The sequence below is a fragment of the Dipteris shenzhenensis genome, chromosome 24, assembly GCF_047967505.1.
Source record: "Dipteris shenzhenensis isolate YYH24624 ecotype China chromosome 24, Dip_SZ_1.0, whole genome shotgun sequence".
In the NCBI taxonomy this organism is placed as follows: Eukaryota; Viridiplantae; Streptophyta; class Polypodiopsida; order Gleicheniales; family Dipteridaceae; genus Dipteris; species Dipteris shenzhenensis.
The window spans coordinates 21,557,349-21,570,627 of record NC_141619.1 but is presented as its reverse complement, the minus strand read 5'-3'; the positions used below and the strand labels follow the sequence as shown (position 1 = coordinate 21,570,627).

The following is a 13,279-nucleotide window of genomic DNA, read 5'->3' as shown; positions in this document are numbered from 1 at the left end:
TGTGGCCTCGGTCTCTTCTTTGTATTGATTTATTGCAGCAATGCGCTTACGCTTCCATTCTTGAAGACCATCCAATACATGAAGAGGCACAAAATTACAAGGTTCTGTATCCTTGTTGGGAACACCCACCAGATGGTCTTTCAACCGTGTGACGGACCCCCTTTTGCTTATGCCACAATAGTTACATTTCCACTTCTTGGTGCAACCACCTCCCACATAACTACTACCAATGTAGGTGGCATGGCTCCAATACGGATCTTTCAGCATTGTGGAGAGGAGCAGGTAATGGGAAAAGGAGGAGGAGGAGGAGGAGGAGGAGAGTGAGAGGGTAGAGGAGAGTATGAGAGGGGAGAGGAGAGTATGAGAGGGTAGAGGAGAGAGGGGTAAGAGGAGAGGTAGGAGAGTGGAGGGTAGAGGAGAGTGGAGAGTAGGGTAGAGGAGGGCAGAGAAGAGTGGAGGGTAGAGCAGGTTGCAGCAAGCGGGTAGAGGGTAGAGGAAGCAGGCAGAAGGCGGCAAAACAAGGTTGCAGGCACCCATTTTCATTTCCTAGCCGTTTTTGTTTCTATTTCCATTTCGTGCCACTATGGTGGCGTCCCTTTGTGAGCCATGCCACCATCCCCCACGTGAAGTCTCTGTGCATCCGCTGTGTCCGGACCACAATCCGGAACGTTGCCATCCAAATGCTTTGTTTTGTAGAACAGCTCCAAAGGCAGTGCGGGATCTTCTCTAGCTCCCCCTCCGTATAGTGGACACATTTGCCATCAACCCTCATCTGCTCCAGCTAGGGACCGATCGGTAAGCCCCCATGAGATACCATCTAGAAGAAGTAGGAGATCTTTCATGGTTGAAGGGTAGACCATAGTCATGGGCAAAAGCAGCTAACCACCTCCCTGGGAATCTCTTGCTCCAGCCACTATTGCTCCCTCGACGGGGTCCATGCTGTTGCTTCCAACTGGATGTGTCTACCGATGCGGGTCGTATAGAAAAAAAGGGCACCTCCTCCATTGTCCCAACCGCACTGGCCAATACTACTCTCCTGGGTCCCACTAGATGTCCCTAAGAAGCCTGCCTTCCCACATCCAAAGCTGCCAAAATGCTCTCTCTAGGCTGGCTAGGACCGTGGTTGGATCAATATGCCATACTCTGCTCAAGCGTCCAACCAACCTGATCCTCTACCACTCTATGTCCTCCAGGGCTGCCAGCTCCTCCGCATCTCTCTCTGACTCAATGTGTAGAAGGCCACTTGGTCCCACCCTGTAAAACCTGCGAGCGAATGAAGCCCAGGTGCTCTTTTAGAAACGGACCCTGAGAGGTACTCCCATCCGTGAGAACTGACCATCCCAACAGCAGTGAGGGGTCCAAGGGCTGCACAACCCCTGCTCCCACCACGACTCTAGGATCACTGCGTCAATCTTGGCTATGTGTATGCGTGCGCCTCGCAGGGAAGAGAGTGACTATGCTCTGGCCTCTGTATCCCAAGAGCTCCAAGACCCAAAGGATCTTGCTGGGCCACTATCTCGTGCCCATCCGATGCACGTAATTTGACCGAGCATCCGGCCATCTGTGTCTCTGACCTTAGAGTGCCAGAGAATAGGCTGCCTCTTGAACTCCTCCTTGTAGGAAGGGATGGCCCAGATGAGTCCTCTTGAAACCCTACGCCACACCTTGATCAAGCTCCTCATGAAGGGGGATTCTCTCCTTGCGAGTGGTGCCTTGGAGAAAATCCACCTGTAAGCATGTTTTCACTGCCAACCTGTCCGAGGGGTGTTCCTTGAGAAGTCTCCTATGTAGGGGCTTTATGCCAGGTGTGAGACCCCGAACCACTAGCTTGCCTAGGAGGGCCCGACTTTGCATCTGCGGCTCTATAATACCCAATTCCCCCCGAGACTGTGGAAGGATCACTGTCTGCCATGCCACTCTAGCCTTGGTGTTCCGAGTGCCGTCCGAACCCGCCCAGAGAACAACAATGTCATGGGGGTGATGAGAAGTGAAGTGTTTTTGTACACATCATCATGGGGATGTACTAGGCCATCACGTGGGTCGTCGCGGGTATGTACCAAGACGTTTTGGCACCAATTTGTCATGGAGATCCATGACAATGTCATAGGTGTCTTGAAAAAACATACGTGAGGGTTTTTGTACCACATTATCATAGGAGTGCTACAAGCCATCATGGGAGTGAACAACTTTTCCCAGAGAAGTAGGATGGTACCATTCCATTGGTGATTGTCATGTCTCCTGCAGAGCCATTGCTCCAATGCCCATGCATTGATGAACTCTAGTCCTCTACATGTGGCGGTAGCCTTTTGGGGATATGTAGCCCCTCAAAACTGCTCTATATGGATCCATGTGCAAGTCTTTGGTGGCTCCAAGATGCTCTGCTCAACTCCAGTTGGTTCTCAAACTAGTGGGCTCCATATATTATGCAGCTCCTAGGACTTCAATGGTACCGATGGGCTCGTAGGTTACCTACTCAATCCTCTCTTCTTGTGAGTTTGATCCGCTTCATGACCATCGATGACGTTGATGACGGTTGTCTTCGTTGGTCCCTGAGTATAGTAGTATGTCTGTGATGCCAATGCCATCTTGACTTCTGTGTAATAGTCCCTGGCTGCTATCATTCACCCTCCTGGTGAATGGAAAAGCTAGCAAGTTATGGTGATCCTATCTAAATAGTTTTTTACTCTTCCTCTTTTTTCTCTATATTCTTCTCCCTTGGAAATGAAAAAAGGAAGATACAAAGTATAAACAACCACAGAAAAGAAGATATAGCATAGAGCTTACACAACTGTGTAGGTCGGATTCAAAAATGTACTGAAAAGAAATTACATATTGAGAATGTATGCTCACCTGGAGCCAAAACTGAAAATACTGAAATAAGAATAAAATGAACTATACTGAAATAAAAGGACTGCTGAACAAGACACTAAGGTGTGGTTGCGGTGGGCTGCTGCTCCTCATCACACTCCATTGTGTCCAGGATACTGTGCAGTTGCTCGGACTTGTCTGTCATGGAGTTGTCCTTGCTTTTACTCGTCAGTCTTTGCATGAAGAGTATCGACCTGCATCTTTAGATGAGGATGTGCAATTTCTAGCGTGGTGCAAGTTTCCTTCAGTTTTGTGAACCCCTGCAAATGATTCTGATGTAGATGGAAAAGAGATGTTGGTCAAGTGGTTGCTGCTGTAATTTCTGCACCTCCATCTGCATCCTGTGTGGTTCCAAACTCACCTCATGAGAGCTTTCTCAGCAGCCCAAGTGGTTTCCTCTACTGCCCAAATGATCGGCTGCTCATTGGGAACTATTTATTTTGCAGCAGCAAATTTTCTTCCTGTTGCTGCCATGCAGATTATAGCTTAACTTTATTCTTCTATACCAACTGTAAACTGTCTATGGCCTCTTTGAAGGTGTTTTTTTTGCTCTTCTATGGCATCCTTTTCCCTGCTTTGCTGTCCTCTGGTCTTCAAGCTCCTGCACTGGTGCTTGTACCGCATGCAACTCAGTGTTCAATGTATGCTATGACTTAATAGCTTTTGTGTGGGCCCTATGGAACCCAATTGGGCGAGAGGCATTGATGGCACCCAGGTCCGCCAGACTCATACCTTGAACAGTATCTGGACAGATATTGTACACACTCTGATGGCTATTTGGTCGAGGTTGCAGGGATGTTCAGGTCTTCCAAGGAGATGATTTTCTCAAAGAGTGGAGAGGTTGTCCTTTCATTTCTGAGACCGTCATGATGTGGCATTTGCAGCCACAGTCATGGTTCTTATCAGATTTTCTTTTGCTCAGATTTTTTGAGTGGTATGTTACTATGGGATTTTCATGCTCCACATGACGTATCTATGTCTTGAGTTTTTTCTCTTGGCTGTCTCTTTCATAGTTAATAGAAGCCTATTTTGGGCCCAGTGGGGCGGGATGGGAGAGAAACAGAACCGTTTCAGGTAGAAAGGAATGAGAGAGTCGTGGACAGGTGGGAGACATGGGCTGCATAGTGAGGGAGGCAGGGAAGACGTTTGGAAAGAAGAGAGAGGAAATGAAGGAGGTTGGGATGCACGGTGAACAGCATGCACTTTGGGAGGGGAGAGTTGCATCAATACAAGAGGAAAGGTGAATGGGAGCAAGCCTTGATTCAGAGGATACCCCCACTGAAGAGTCTGCATATTTTATTAGCGTCCTGAGATTTATGAGGATATGGGTTTTCATTGGGTATGTACTATGAATCATGCACTAGCATATCCTATTTCTGGACGCTGCTGATAACTTATACAATTTATGTCTTTTCTCTGTTTTTAAAAATTGTGCGCGCTTTTATGCAGCTTCTTACCTGCCCTTGTGACATCTCTTCTACAATGTGAGCCTTCTATTCAGGTTAGTCTCCCATTGTATATCCACAAATTGGTTAAAAGAGAGGAAAGATCTTGAGTTAGCAATCCAAGCTTTGTATGATTATGGGTGTCTTCTATGTATGAAGTTTGTATTTGTAAGGTTTATAGTGATATCCTTACCTTAATGCTAGGAAAATTTTAGGTATTTCTTATGATGTAATCGATTCTGGATGCAAGGTTGAAGTGATGGGAACCTTGAATAACTTAGCATCCATAGAAGCAATGCGTGATTCATTGTTACTGGAAACTAGCCTGCTTCATTATTTAACAGCCCACTTACATGTTTCCAACACAGAAGATGATATTAATCTTCAGGTACTAAGTACGATCTATCAACGTGTTCTTAAGGATTATACATGTCATTCTTCATTCAAGGGACAAGAACCTGAATGATAAAAAAAGCTTTATTCACTATTGCAGTCCCTATTGACTTATTTATATCATGCAGATAATCATGTTCATTGGAGGAGTGTGCTCGCATAATAGTGCACTGACTATATCACAAGTTGGGCTGGTATTGTTAGGCATATATAATGCTCTTCTCATTGGAAAGTGGTGGATTAATGCAGTTAATTGACGATTCGTTTGGATAGCTCTTGGTCAAAGTCAAATTTTGCAGATTTAGAAGAAGTGGTTTAATATTAATTTTGAATGAAAAAAATGTCAGTTATTTCATGTAGAGATTCAAGAAGCTTGAAGTAGAAGGTAGGACAGCTCAACTGTACTTGTGATGTGTTGTTTGGTAAGATTAAACCTGACTACTTTTATTATAGGTGTCGAATCTTTGTGATGTTTTTGTGCACAGACACGATGATGCAGACATTGCTTTGCAGGTAAGATTGGTGAACAGTAAGCCATGTTTAATGTGTTTGTGTTGGCTAAAGTTTGAATGTGTTCCTTGTGATGTTATTACCATGAGTTCCTTTTTGTTTCTGCAGTCACTCTATGCTCTAAATCAGTTCCTGCTATGTGATTCTACAAGGGAAGCATTCCTTCACCTATTTGAACAGGTTACAATTTTCAAACTCTAGTATTTAAGTGACACAAGAAAAAACAACTCATACAGAGCACAAACCAGGCTGACAGTCAGTGATGAATGGAAACCTCTCAACATGTCATTAAGTAAAACCTTCAGACATGTGATTCTCAATACGAATGGGCATGTGGTAGCATGACACAAAAGGGTGACTGAATAGTGGGACATCAGTTTGAGGAGTGCTGCAGCTTACCAATGGCACGATCCTCCCATTGACCAACATAAACTAGATTTTGATGTAAAAATTTTATACTTTTCAATGACATAACTATTTTGCAATGATTATTGTGAGCTGAAGTACTTGCTTTTGCAGGTGATGAATCACATCCTGGAGCTTTCACAGGTATCTCTGTTCCTGTGAAAATCAATCTTGAACTCTTTGAGTTTATCATTTCCTTCTATGTACCTTGCATGATTTCGCAGGAAATGATGAAAATTTTGTGTTGATTAAATCCTTCCTCTTTCCCTGCCCTTTTTCCATATCACAAATCTTGGGTTTGAAGCTGATACCATAAGAAAACCAGTTCCAAGCTTGATTTTGTTCTTGATGTAGGATGACAACAAGGCAATAGCAACAATGGCAGACCTTGTAATCGATGCAATCAGCGATTTGGACCTCTTAAGGTGTGCTCAGATTAGAAGCATGAGGTTCAACATATATAACCTGGGTTGGTCAGAAACTCCGGAGGTATTTTCTGTCTTATGAAATGCAAAAAGTATGTAACTACTAGAACTGAAAATTATTTTCTCTTCTCAAACTAAAATACTAGGGGAACATACTAGAACATTTACCTATTGCTGCATAAAGTTGCAGAATAACCTGAAGTATTGTTGTCAAAGTTACAGATTTCAATGACAAGGAAACTCGAAGTAGAGCCACGATTTGGTTCCAACTTGATTCATATGGAGTGTATGATGGACAATAAGCAGGGATGGAAGACAGTCATAAATTAATGCATTTGAGGAACATCACCCTAGGGCTATACAAGATGCCACACTAACAAATGCAGAATAAAATTATTTATACTTGATAATGTTCTTGTTTCAGGAGAAAGAGAGCAACTTCAATTCTTACATTATGGATATACAGCAGGTGAAGACCTGAACCATCCATCCTGTGCCAGATAGATGGATGGCAAAGTGGTGAGCAGCTGAAATCTTTCTCATAAGGACGTGGAGGTGCTGAGGGATTTCTAACTGACTGATAGGTCTGAATGTAGCCACAATAGTCTATCTGACCATCTATGTACTCTATTCGGTAAGACCTAGACCAGGCCTCTCAACTTGCACAATTATCATGGTAATGCTCCAACCACATTTCTGCATATACAGAAAAGTCTGCATCTTAATCAGCATAGAACAAGGATTTTTTTTGAAAGAGACTGTTTTTGGTGTAACAGGATTGTGAAGGTGTATCTTTTTTTGTATGGTCCACCTGTGATTTGTTAGTTCATGGGATCTCCTCATGTTTGAACTGTATAAAATAAAATACAAGTTTGTTGTTAGAATGAAACTCAACCCTCACAAATCAAGAACTCATGCAATGGCTCCTTGCACTTATTTTAGTGTGAAAATTTTCATTCACTAGTATGTATAATAGTTTTCAATGCTTTGTCGTATGTCAAGGCATCTGGAATGAAGGTCAACCCTCAAAAGTCAAGAAAACTCATGCGGTAAATCCTTGCAGTTATCTTAGTGTGCAAATTTCAGTGCGCTTAGTTTTCAGTGCTTGTGCTCTATCATATCTCAAGACATCCAAAGAGTTACATGTATGGTGAACAGCAGCTTGTGTTGAAGAGACTCACATGGGACATACAATCCAGTTCTAAAGGAAATAGTGACATAGTATTAGAGTAGGTGGTACATTGATCCAGTTGGGAATAGTGACGTAGTATTAGAGGAGGTGGTACATTTATCCAGTTCCATGCATAGCAAAGGAGGAGGCTTGGAGGGTTTGGGTTCGGGAGGGGAGACCCTTGCAGAGACTTCAGTGGGACTGAGGACTGGCTTTGGAGACATCCTTCATTCAGGATGCCCCCCGATATTCCTTTTCCAGCTATTTGTGAGATTAGGTAGGAGAATCTAGATGGGTAGGATTGATGACAAACAACCCGCAGCAAAGCATTGGCACAAAGAGGGACTCCAGAGGTTTCTTGAGGGTTTTTGGCTTAGGCTCTAGAACATTTACAGGTCAAGGAAGATCCCCCACTTCCTTTGGCTGCTGGCACATAGAGCCCTTGCTGGGCACAATTGGTCGCTTTCCAGTTACATTCTCACGTTATGGTTTCACAGAGGAGTCTCAGAGGCATTTTATTTGGGATTTCTTGCTGGCACAGGAGGTTTGGAGGAGATCTTTTAGGATAGTCTTTGCTGATGAGATGGTGGTGACCTGGGGAGCTGTGGCCTGGGTTACACAGAGGACCTGCTTGTGGCTACGAGGGCATTCAGGAGTTGGTCCTTCAAATTGTAGTGTAGGATCTGAACTGCATCCATACTGTGGAGTCCACAGAGATGGTGTGGACACCTAAACACTATTATAGATGGGAGCTGATAGCGAGCATCATTGTCTAGTACATATGGACAGCTACATGCAGGCAGGCTATGGAGCAGTAGATCACATCAGCCTTGGAGACACTAGCCAACATTTGGCTAGATATTATTCATACTCTCAAAGGCAGCTGGGGCAGACTCCAAGGAGACTTGAATTGCGTTGGGTAATAGGAGGGAGGTTTTATCAGTATGTGGGGGCCAGGTCCTTTCTTGCATTCCACAGATGGTGGTATAACATGGCATTATAAATCATTGGAGTGGCTATTTGTTTAGCCCTTTATACAAGGTAATCCCCCATAGAGCGGCCAGTGAGGGGGTATCCTTGTATTTGAGGATTGCCAAAAAGCGAGCGAGACAAAAAAAGCGAGTGATACAAAACAATAAAAATTTCATAAATCCCCTAATTGAGTAGCAAAAAAATATAGTTTATTCAAAAGTCCATATGTTTTCTCAATGCTAGAAGGCTAAATATGCACAAAATTCAAAGCCACTAATACTAATTTCCCATCACCCATAAAAGAGTTGGTATGTTCATTGTTATTATCAAAGAAAAACCCTACGGTAATGCAATCTTCCACACAAGTGGGGCATTTCCAAGGACTCCTTGAATGGATTAGTGTACATTCCATGCATATGTAAATGCTTAGCTTTTTAAACTCTATTCACTCTTGGAACAAAACCCATGTTTCTTTGTTATTGCAAAAACATTCCTCCCCAATGATTCACTCTTACATCTGACTAATCCAACCAGTGCAACAAATTGACTACAAATTCATATTTTGATACATGACATTTTATTAGATGGTGTAAAAAGGCATGATAATAATCTAAATCATGCCTTCTCGTTCGATTTTATATGCAACATAATCTCATTTGAACTTTTAAAGCATAAGATATAGGGATGTGAAAATGTCAATTTTTGGGAAAAAAAATAGCTGACATTTTCACATCCTTGTATCTTTGCAAGTTGTCAAAATTTGGTTGTTTTGGCTCCAAAAATGAGTTTTCGAAACCTTGCATCTTTTGATTGTCAAATCCAAATGGAAATTTTACATATCAAACCAAATGACAAGGCATGATTTAGATGAATATCACGTCTTTTTGTACCATCTAAAGCAATTGCATGCATTAGAATATGGATTTTTGGCCAACTTGTTGCACCAAATTTAAAGTAAGGTTTCCCATAATAAGGAGCAAGAAGATACTTTTTATTTTGGCAAAAAAAGAGTAGTAAACTTTAACATCCTCTATCTTTTTAATTGCGCTTGGGAGGTCACTCTTCATAAACCTATAAAGCATGTGCGAGCAAGCAGGTATTAAAAATTACATTTTTTCTTGCAATTTTACATCTTCTCATGTAATTGGTTAAACCCATGTACGTGTTTATATTTTGAGTCTTAAAATTGTGACCCCTCTTCATAAACCTACATATATATGATACATGTTTATGAGTAACCCCCTAGGGTAATTGCCAAACTCAAATAGGGTCACATTAAAATAGTTCTTAACTATGGACTACTTACTTTCAAGAAATGTGACAATCTTTCTTTAGAGTACTTTATACTTCAAGCAATTATCATATGGGATAGTTAGATTCTTTCTTTTCTTGCTTGATTTTCCTACCGTTTTAACAAATTCTCGCTAGCTTTTTTGGGCTCGCTCGCTTTTTCCCACTCACTCTATCGGTTGCCTCCTTGTATTTCTTTATTGTACTCTTCATTGGGGAGTTGTATTTTCCTTAGTGTTGATGTCACTAAGGAGTTTATCCATAGAATGTTCCTCTCTTTGGGAAAAAAAACATCCAGTTCTAAGGAAGAGGGAAGCACTTCACAATTTTTCTCTTCAAAATTCAGAACTGTAAGATTTGCACCTAATACTTGGTAGAACAAGAAGAAGACATGTATTTTTGCAACAGCATGTATTGCGATGTCCTAGTCCAACAAGAAGATGGCATCATGCAACAGTCAAAAGCCTAGGAAAAGAAGATTATGGAACGAACTAGAAGGATAGTGGAGCCAAACTTTGACAAAATATGAAGAGGGGAGAGGAGAAGAGTGGAGATGAGGAGAGAGGACACAGCTAGAGAGCACACCACAAATGACTAATTGTACACTAGATTTAGTTGAAAAAATAGAATATATACAAACCCTTTTAGGGTTAGGGTTAGGGGATCTAACCCTTTCCTTTATAGCACTCTATAAGGTTAGTGCTATGCACATATGATCACGTGATGGTGCTATGCACACATGATCACATGATGTTGAGCATGAACTCTCAACACCTTCCCTCAAGATCAACATCATGAAGTAGGCCTTCCCTCAAGATGATGATTTTGGGGAATCGAAGAAGGACTGAGCATTACATTCCATCACACCCCTTTAATGGAAATGTCCTTCCTCTACGTCAAACCAAGAGCTAGTCGGTGTTTCTCGAATAGCTCTTTACCGAGTGGTTTGGTAAAGATGTCTGCAACATTCTCTTTGCTATCACAATGCTGTAGTGTAATGTCACCAAGTAACACTCTTTCTCTGATGAAGTGCTCTCTGACATCAATGTGCTTTGTCCTGGAGTAATATACTGGATTTTTTGCCAATGCTTGAGCCGATTGATTATCACAGTATATTGTTGTTGGCTTTGACTCATCAAAGTAATTTGTTTCTGACAATAGTCTTCTGAGCCATATAGCCTCACATGCACTTGTAGTGAGTGCCCTATATTCTGCTTCAGTTGAAGACAAAGAAACAGTTGATTGTTTGTTTGACAACCATGATATAGTACCTTGACCAAGTAAAAATGCATATCCGTGTGTCGATCTCTTGGTCTCATGATCTTCGGCATAGTCACTGTCACAGTATCCATGCAACCGTGGATGACTTCCTTTGTATTCTATCCCAAACTATCTTGTATCTCTAATGTATTTTGGCTGCATTCTAGTGAGACTGTTTTGGATTTGACATAAACTGTGCTAGTGAGCTTACTGCATAACAAATATCTGGCCGTGTGATTGTCAGATATATAAGAGATCCGATGAGCTACCTGTAGTATCTATCATTGACTGTAGGCTTTTTTAAATCTTTAGTAAGTTTCAAACTCTGTTCCATGGGAGTGGCTGCAATCTTGCAATCTGCCATATGAAAGTTCTTCAAGAGACTGTCAACATACTTGAGTTGACTCATGAATGTGCTATCTGAATCTCTCCAGAACTCAATCCAAAACTCAATCCAAGACAATAGTGCATAAGTCCAAGATCTTTCATGTCGAACTCTGCAGATAAGTCTTGTTTTAATTTTCTGATGAAGCTATCCTTGCTTCCTATCACAATCAGATCATCTACGTACAAAAGTGCAATAGTAATGTTTTCCCCTTGAACTTTGTAGTAGAGAGTATGATCTGCATTGGATTTCATGTATTCCAGATCAGTAAAATACTTGTCAATTCTGCTATACCAACTTCTGGGTGCTTGCTTTAAGCCGTAGAGACTTTTCTTGAGATGGCAAACCTTTGTCTCCTTTCTTGGTTTAACATAACCTGCGGGTTATTGCATGTAGACTTCCTCGTGTAGATAACCATTGAGAAATGCATTCTTGACATCGAGCTGATACACATTCCATTTTCTAAGTGTCGCTAGTGATATCAAGAACTGTATGGAATCCATCTTTGCTACTGGAGCATAAGTCTCATCATAGTCTTGACCATACTGTTGTGCAAATCCTTTTGGAACTAATCTGGCTTTGTATCTTTGAATACTTCCATCTGGATTGTACTTCACTTTGTATACCCATTTGTTGACTATGGCCTTCTTTCCTGGTAGAAGGTCGCATAATTCCCAAGTGTTATTCTTATACAAAGCTTCCATTTCTTCATTCATAGCAGTTTGCCATTTTGGCTTGTCTACTGCGTCTTCAAAGTACACTGGCTCTTCTGTAGCCATGATGGTAGTCATAAGAGCATAGTTAGTGGTTTCCACCTGAATTGCTTTGCCTTTTTGAGCATATGTCAATCTGGCTGGAGGTCTGCTTTCTCTAGTAGACTGTCTGAGCTGATGTGGCGTTGCTTGGGGTGTTGCTGGCAATTCTTGCTCTTCTTCATCAACCTGTTCTGTAGATGACAGTGAAGTCGATGCTTCTATCTCCTGTGTAGGTGAGGTTTTCCATTCTGATTCCTCATCAAAGATTACATCTCTGGAGATAATGACTTTGCGGTTGATGGGATCATACAATTTGTATGCTTTGCTTTCTTCACTGTAGCCTACCATGATGCATTTGTGTGACTTCGCATCCAATTTTCTGATGATCATCATGTATGTGGGCATATGCTATGCAACCAAATATGCGGAGATGCCCAATGCATGGCTTGTACTCTAATTTTTTGGTCAGGTACTCCTACCAAGAGTCACACCTGGGTCACATCATGGTCACCTGAGCAACATGCCAAGGTTGTTAGACCTTCGTCACACCTAGTCGCATCGTGTTCACATGTGTTCACATCTTGGTCACTCTGGAGCAAACAGTACATGACTTGAACATGACTTGACATGAGACTTGATAGTACATGACAACTTGGACATGACTTGACATGATGACTTGACAGTACATGACTTGTACAAGACATGGACATGACTTGGATATGACGGGAGCAATACATGACTGAAGAGTACCAAACCTCAACCTCGACCAAAAGTTGATCAGACTCAAGTACTGGTGCAATAGTGCACAAGGGTACACATGTTGGTGCACATGGGAAGTAGTCTAGCAGAGTGCATAGGTGCACAGGCGCGGTACCTGTTGGTGCACATGGGAAGCAGTCCAACAGTTAAGAGGAATAGGTGGTGCACCAACCCTCACAACCAACTAGTGTTAAGAGCACATGGAATAGACAGGAGTACACATGGTGCACAGGATTCACTGACTCAGAACAAGCTGGAGTGTTGCAAAAGCCATCAAGGACAAAGCGATCGACAAACAATGGAACGGCTAAGGATGTAGAAAGACATCCAATAGGAAGGAGGGAAGGAGATTTCCAGGGGAGGAGAGCAGATGAGGAGAAGGTGAAGAGGGGAAAATGGAGGAAAGGGGGGGCATTCTAGCAGAGGTGGAGGGCATGAGTAAGGGAGTGAGAGGCTAGATTCAAGAGCTCGCCTCGTGTGTATCTTCTCTTGGTGTATGTCATCTGGCTTTCTAATGAACTATGCTACTTCCCATCTCTGCTCGCTTGTCTAAGATCTCTTCCCATTGTGTTCTCCTCCTCTCCTCTCTGTTCACCTCATACAACAGACCCTGTGTCATGTGGTTGGAGTTCTGCTCTGTT

At 42.3% G+C, this 13,279-nt stretch overlaps 1 protein-coding gene across 1 annotated transcript in view; it reads left to right on the top strand.

Moving 5' to 3' along the window:
* The window catches only part of LOC147886358 (uncharacterized), a 176,163-nt gene extending 170,035 nt beyond the window's left edge, over window positions 1-6,128 (top strand). Inside the window, exons 16-22 of the mRNA XM_087395630.1 lie at window positions 4,318-4,369; window positions 4,564-4,701; window positions 4,835-4,900; window positions 5,160-5,219; window positions 5,325-5,396; window positions 5,736-5,765; window positions 5,976-6,128. Of these exons, the coding sequence (XP_087251756.1) occupies window positions 4,318-4,369; window positions 4,564-4,701; window positions 4,835-4,900; window positions 5,160-5,219; window positions 5,325-5,396; window positions 5,736-5,765; window positions 5,976-6,128 (571 nt within the window). The remainder of the gene's footprint in view (window positions 1-4,317; window positions 4,370-4,563; window positions 4,702-4,834; window positions 4,901-5,159; window positions 5,220-5,324; window positions 5,397-5,735; window positions 5,766-5,975) is intronic.
* Window positions 6,129-13,279: the final 7,151 nt, after the last annotated feature.